The 7,822-nt window shown below is 37.4% G+C and overlaps 1 protein-coding gene across 1 annotated transcript in view; it reads left to right on the forward strand.

Annotated features, from left to right (window-relative positions):
* Positions 1-7,480, forward strand: part of FABP5 (fatty acid binding protein 5 (psoriasis-associated)) — a 12,286-nt gene extending 4,806 nt beyond the window's left edge. Inside the window, exon 3 of the mRNA XM_006880550.1 lies at positions 7,385-7,480. Within this exon, the coding sequence (XP_006880612.1) occupies positions 7,385-7,480 (96 nt within the window). The remainder of the gene's footprint in view (positions 1-7,384) is intronic.
* The last annotated feature ends 342 nt before the right edge of the window (positions 7,481-7,822 follow it).

The raw sequence follows: 7,822 nt of genomic DNA on the forward strand, positions 1-7,822 counted from the left end.
GGAATGTGTTATGAACAATGTCACCTGCACTCGGATCTATGAAAAAGTAGAATAAAAATTCCATCTTTGCTTTGGAAAGGAATTAGTTATAAGAATGAACAAGCTCAGTTCAATGAGCAGATCCCCATACCGCTTCTTTATTTTGTTGTTTTTTCCCCCACTACTGTGTTCATTTCTTTCTGCCATAAACATTTTACATGCAGCTATTTCAAAATGTTGGTTTAAGTAGAATCATCTCCTTGGTTAGTAAATAAATGTTTGTGCTAATACTAGTGTTGTACTCATTCTTTAATAATTATCAGTTGAATAAGTACTGGATACTCTTGAACTGTCTATTCTGAGAGTATATATTCCAGTAATTTTACCTGTGAAGCTACTTCAAGGCCAGTACAGTACCGGTGACTTCAGCATGTTGACCCTCTTTTGAGCTTTAGATCAACTCAGTCACTCAGTCAACTAACTCATGGCTACCTCCAGGGGGTGTTGAGGAGGCTGGAAATCTTAATGGGAGAAGACTACCCATCTAGTTCCCTTTGAGTCACTAGTAGATTCAAACTGCCAAAGCTATTTGGCCTTTCTTCAATTTCTGATACAGACTTTTCTAATTAAAAGGTAGCTAAGCAGTTTATAACTTAAATATAACTCTAATATTATTATATATATAAAATTGATATGAGGTATGTGTTGTTGTGCACCATCTAATCAGAACCAACTCATAGTTGACCCTCCAGCAGGTTTTTAGAGACACTAATAGCCACGGAGATTACTCCTTCTTCTCCCATGGAGTAGCTGGGGGATTCGAACCATGTGTCTTTGGGATTGCAGCACAGCTTCTTACCACTAGGCCACCAGAGCTCTCTATTAGATATATAAGATAATATTATTATAGCTCTAATGTTTAGAACAAATATTAGAACAGAAGTTAAATAATTATCATTAACTAAACCCTGTATTAATGATGTCTTTATGATTAAAAAATTAAAAATAACTAAAAATTGGTTTAACACCTTGCCACACACTTTTAAATTGATGACAGTGCTTAGAAACACATTTTGAAGTCATTTGCAGCAACGTGTTAATCAAGTTATTGAGAACCTACTGTGTGCCAGGCAGTGTTATAAGGAATCGAGGTATAGCTCATCATAATGAATAAAATTCTTCTAATTGTGGGGAGAAACACTCCAGCTTTAGAAGAAAACCACATTCTCATTAAAAGCTATGAAAGTAATACAGATCAATAAATACCTCTTGTTGACCCTCCACCTTTACATGCATGAAGTCCTCTTAGGACTGGCCCCTTCTAACAACATACTGAAAATATGTGAGATAGAGCTCTATTCTTGCCTTCAAGGAGTACCCTGGTATTACTTTCTTCAGGATCTGTTCTGTTGGTAGTCCATGCGATAGTCAACACACTTCTCCAACATCTAAAGGCATCAGTTCTGTGGTCCTTAATCATTGTCCAACTTTCAGATGTGTGGAGCAAGCAATTGAGAAGACCATGGCTTGGATTAAGTGCCTTTAAGTCTTTAAATGGATATTGCTGTTCTTTAGTACTCTGCAGAGGTCCCTGACAGCTGGTGTTAACTGGTAAGATTCTTCTCAGTAAGAATTGCCCAAAGGTAAGCAGTCAGGAAAAGGAGTTCTGGTGGCTTAGTGGTAAGGAGTTGTATTGCCAACCCAAAGGCATACAGTTCAAATCCACCAGATGCTTTCTGGAAGAAAGACAAACTCCTTCATGTAAATTACTGCCTCTGAAAACCCGCTAGAGGATGAACTATGAATCAGTTTAGACTTGATATATAGCAGCAAGAAGCAGGGAAGTCTGGTCTCACTGAAGGTTAATTCACTGCTGCCCATTGATTTTGACTTACTGAGACACCCCTTTACCCCCACCCCCAGTTGCTGAGTGTGACTTTTACCAGAGGATACGGTCTTTTTCTCCTACAGAATTTGGGGGTAGATTCGAACCACCAGAGCTCCTTATTGACACTATAGATACCTGCTCTCTGATATACTTCCACAAGCCAGTCACAGCTCCTGAACCGTTCGTTCACAGCTCTTTAGCACCTGCATTCTGAGACTAGTGTAATCAGTTCCAAGTGCTAAACCACATCAATTTTCCAGAATAGAAAAAAGCAAGATACTTTAAAAATATTTTTAATAATGATTGCCTATTAAAAGGAAGATTTTGGGGTAAATTGGGTTAGACTTGTTAATAATTTTTAATTGTATCTGTGGAAAATTTTAAACTGATATTTTTTATTGGCCAGATTCCTCCTACACTTCCTTTTTCACTGGGGTTTCTATCCGTGCTAAGTTTCAGCTCTCATCACCCTTTTCCACTTCTAATAATAGTGTACATTTATTTGGCATTCTGCCTGCCCCAAACATTGGGTGAAGTACTTTTAAGTGTTTTGGAATTCCCACAGTCACCCTTGATAATGCTGGTTTTATAGATGAGATTCATAGTCTTGATAACAGGTCTAAGTCACTTAATTACTACAAGTCAGTGGACAATTTGGGCCCTAAGTTCATCGGACCATACAAGCTGTAAATCACCATGTCCATTTACCTGTTAATGAACCGTGGCATAGTCACTTGAAGGGCAGTGGGCCCATGACTTTACAAGGAAGAAGCTGTTGGCATTTTAGGTGTGGCAAGTTTCATTGTTCTGTATTATGAGCAACTGTCACTGAACTTTTAGCTTTGAGTCGTAACTAAGTCCAATTTAAATCTATATGCCATCTAAATAGCACAGGATTCTAATGTATCTCAAAATGAAATTTCTGAATTTTTGCTTTCAAGCTTTCTTCTCATGCAATATTTTCCATGTCAATTAATGGTCATGTCTAGTTCTGTTTTCAGGTCCTTCATTAAATTTGAGTCTTCTTTCCCATCCCCTATCTAATTCATTAGTAAATTATTTCAGCTTATAAAATCTGATTACTTCTTACCACTCTCACAGACATCCCTCTGTCATCATATCTACCCTATTCTGTTTATCATTTATACAATTTTTTAAAAGAGGAGAATATTTCACTCTTCTGTGACAATTTCTCATCTCACTTTAGTAGAAGTCAGGGTGTTTGTGTGGTCCACAAGGTCCTCCCTGAAATTGCTTGTGGCTACATCTCCTACCATTCTTTTCAGTCCTTCTCTTCCAGCTACACTGGCCATTGTTGATACAAGTACCCTTACACCTTTGCACCTGTTATCACCTCTGCCTGGAACAGTCTTGCTCCAGAAATTTGCGAGCAACCCACACTTTCTCACTTCTCTTCTCAAATGTCACCAAAGCAGTGACTCATTCCTATACCACACTATGAGTACTGCATATGGCGTAGCCTGCCAAAAGAAACACACAAATATATATATCTGTCTTGGAGGAAATACACAGCCAGTGTTCCTTAGAGGCAAGGATGGTGAGTCTTCATGTCACATGCTTTGGACATGGTGTCTGTCAGGAGAGATCAGTCCTTGTAAAAAAACATCATGTGAGGAAAATTAGAAAGTCAACAAAGGAGAGGAAGACCGTCAACAAGATGGATTGGCACAATGACTAAAACAAAGAGGTGACTGGGAATGGTCCAGGATAGGGCAACGCTTCCATCTGTGAGTCAGAATTGACTTGATGGCACCTAACAACAGCCACAAACAATACCCTTTCACCATGTTTTTAATCACATTTTGATTTGTTTCCGCCTCCACTGACAATGTATTGTAGTTGATATAATTGTGGTGCTGTTTTTACTGGCCATTGAGTCAACTAGGACTCATGGTGACCCTGCCCTATCCTGAGCCAATCTCACCATCTCTGAGCCACCTAACCCCAATTTCACAGTCACTGTGTCACTCCATCTTATCCAGGGTTTTCTGCACTAACCTTTCACCCATCCAAGCATGATGTCCTTCTCCAGGACTGGTCACTTTTGGAAACATGCCCAAAGTATGCGAGATAGCACTTTGTAATCTTGCCTTCAAGGAGCAACCTGGAGCTAACAAATAGGTTGTGACCCACAGTGACCTTATGGGCAGTGGGAGCTGCCATTCACCACCTTTATAATTGTTGCAGTGTCTGAGCCCATCGTCTCCCTCAATCTCTTGAGGGTCTTTTTTTTTTTCTTATCCTCCACCTTACTAAGCAGGAAGTCATTTTTGAACTTGTCCCTCCTAATAACATATACAAAGGTCACAAGACAAAATCTCACAATCTTTACTTCTAAGGAGCATTTTGACTACATTTCTTTCAGGTTTGTTCATCATTCTTGCAGTCTATGGTAAATTCAATTATCTTCACATAGTTCAGTTATCAATTCTTCTTCAATTTTTTTTATTCACATTCCTACCTTTTCATACATACCAGGTAATTGAGAATACCATGGTTTGGATTAGGGTATCCAAATTAGTTCTCAACATGACATTTTGCTTTCAAATTTTTTAAATATGTCTTATGCAATGGATTTGTCCAATATATTGTTGGATTTTTTTTACATAAACTAGTCTTTGTGTAAGTGCTGATTATGAATCCAAATAAAATTAAATCCTTGACAACTTCAATATTTTTTCCACTTATCATGATATCATGTATTGATTGAGTTATATCCTCTCATCAAACTAAGTTGTATTGTCTATATGCTGTCGGTTTTTAAAGAATCTTTTTTCCAGTCCTGCTTTTTTCTAACTTCTCAGAAGTTAGAAAGTTCTGAGAAGTCTAACTTCTCAGATTATTTGCTCAACATACTACTTTAATAAGTGTAATAGTACGATATCACTTTGGAACACATTTTCCCTGATTTTAAGAATAGCAATCACTTTTATTTTATTTGATTAATTTTCCTCTTGTTCTATATGCAAGCTCCACACTAGCAGAGCTGAATATCCTAGAATTTTCATTATTCACAATGTTATCCACTGTTTGTTAGGACCCACAGAGTTGGATGACTTTGTATAGTCAATAAAACACAAGTAAACATTCTGGTATTCTCTGTTTTCAACCAAGATTCAGCTGACATTAGCAATGATTTCCCTGGTTTCACATCTTCTGTTGAATCTGGTTTAAATGTCTAGCAGTTCCTTGTTGATGCATGCTGCAACCATTTTCTTAGTAATCATGTTGGTGTGATTTAAGTTATATCATAATTTGGAAATTTTTAAAGACTAACATTTTATTTTATTATCTTTCTCTCCCACTGGGAAAAAAGTCAACTCCATGAAGCAGAGACTTTGTCTCCACAAAATTCTCTCTGTCTCTACTACTACTTAAAGAAACGACCACACAGAAGATTAAGACAAATACTTCTGAACAGACAAGTCCTCTAATAAATTGGTTTTTGATGTTTACTTTATATATTTTAATATGGTTTAAGATATTTATAGACATTTTTCAGTCCGCTGTTTTTTTTAAACGGTATTTATTACTTGTATACACATAGTTTCTCTTTGAGTGAGGATAGTAGGCTTAGAATGTTTGAAATAGCAGGTAAGGAATTCACTGTCGTTTCTGAACGGTATGTCATGATGCTCTGCTCTAGCAGAAAATCTCCACTGACTGAGTCAGTTCAGCCTCATGACAACCCTCCATCAGGTCTCAAAGGCTATAAATCTTTATAGGTGGAGACTGTTCATCTTTGTGCCTTAGAATGGTTGATGGAGTTTAACCACAGACATTAGCAGCACAACGCATAATACAGCATGCTGCTGGAATTCCTTACGCTGCACAGTTTTGATCATCATATAAATTCTGTTTGAAGATAGTCTACTATATATACAAGTGTTCAGGTCTTCTGTTCATAGAGTTGCTATGAGTTGTCCACGATTCTATGGCACTTAACAACAACACCACCAACATAGATAGAGCTCTGCGGGTCTGTTGGATAGAAAGTTATGTTACCAACTCAAAGGTGGGTGATTTTATCTGTGGCCCTCAGGCCTGGTTTTAATTGTTCTGGGTCAAATATTCTTCTAAGTAATATAGCCCTTGTCTGTCCATTTGCTGTACAGAGGTAACTCATGGTTGCTGTGATGCTGAACACTGCAACACTGATGTGGCAAGTGCGATAATGGTTATCCATGGTGGACAGTGTTTAGTGGAACTCACTGATGAAAACAAGCATAGAAGCAGAAGTGGCATCCACTTCTGAAATAGCTTGCCTCTGGAAACCCTATGAACTTGCAGAAACTATGAAAGTTATACAAGTGTTCAGGTCTTTCATTCATAGGGTTGCTATGAGTTGTCTATGACTTGACACTTAACAACAACTATCTATTCTGTTAACAGGCAAAGTCTGTCAAACAGAATTGGACCTGCATTATTTGTAGATCATGATGAAAGAAGTAGAAACATTTTATTACAAGAATTTTTTTTTTGTATTTTAGCTTTTAAAGGACTTATTTGCATGGACTCTGATACACCATTGGTGGGAATGTAAAATGGTATAATCACCATGGAAAGTAGTTAGATACTTCATTAGAAAGTTGTAGATAGAAATAACATTTGATTCATCAGCCCCACTACTAGAAATATATCCCAATGAAGCATGAGTGGCCATCCAAACAGATATATGTACACTCATCATGTTCACCGTAATATTATTTACAATAGGTAAGAGACGGAGAAAGACTAAAGCCATCAGTGGGTGAATGAATGGCTAAAGAAACTAGGGTACAGTCACGCATTAGAGCATGATGAAAAAGCTGACGAATAATACAGAGTTCATAGGGTCTCCATGAGTCTTAGGAGAGTCAACAGCACATAACTCCAACAACAACCACAAACACATGGATGGATCTAGAGAAAATGGTTCTGAGTTATATAAACCAGTAAAAAGGATAATTATGGTATAAAATCACCATTATAAGAAGCTAGCAAAGATGTTTTAATATAAGTGACAATATCACTAAAGACAATTTTTCAGGAAAGGTATGATTTTACTTCCAGGTTATGCCAATGAAAACTGTGAAGGCAACAATTATTCTATTTAAGTAGAACCTTTGTCCAAGAATGATTAATTATCACAAATACTGTCTTCGAGATCTTGTAAACAATAAGAGGCATTGTTATACTCTTGAAGTGTTGTATTAATTACTAATTTATTCAGTGATTTTTATTTTTTTTCATCTTTTCATCTCTACAGTCCACATTTTCACCTCCAGTTGTTTCTCAAATTTTGGAATTTTAGATTATGCTATACGAATATATTGAGTTTGACAACCATCCTTTTAGCATCTAGATTGTAAAGTTATCAATTTAGGTTGCTACTCTCTTTTTTGCTGCATTCGAGCCAATCATTATTTGTGTCTGTTGCTTTTCAAGTTCACTGTCAGGTTTGTGAGCATTGTGACCTCTCCCTGGGTTTGATGTACTCACTGTTCTCTTTTTCAGTGTGGCCCTTTAATATTCATGTGTGATGTGGGTGAGCAGGAAGAAGTGACGAAGCTGGCGAACTGGTTTAAACAGCTGAGTGACAAGCTTTTGTGAGATTGTGAAAGGCAGAGAGCATGACTTGTTAGTGGTCATACAGTGACTGGGAAGAGTATCCAAGTATTATGACATCTGGTCTATCAGGCTCTGCCACCAGTTTATATGCTGTCGACACTCTATTACCCACCCATTCCCACTTGCCATACCTCCTCTTCCTGCTCTGCTCACTCTGAAAACTTCTGAAACAAAAATGAAAGTATTTGAACAAGAGCACTTTTGCTGAAGCTTGCAACACATGACCTGAGAAAAGGCTAGAGGGCTAGCCGGGGTCTCTTCTCATGCAGTTTATGCTTTAGTGTAAGGAAAGAGAAACATACTGTAATAAAAATAAATGTCACT

The sequence above is a fragment of the Elephantulus edwardii genome, unplaced genomic scaffold (genome assembly GCF_000299155.1).
Source record: "Elephantulus edwardii isolate Elephantulus edwardi_28Jun2011 unplaced genomic scaffold, EleEdw1.0 scaffold00008, whole genome shotgun sequence".
Lineage (NCBI taxonomy): Eukaryota > Metazoa > Chordata > Mammalia > Macroscelidea > Macroscelididae > Elephantulus > Elephantulus edwardii.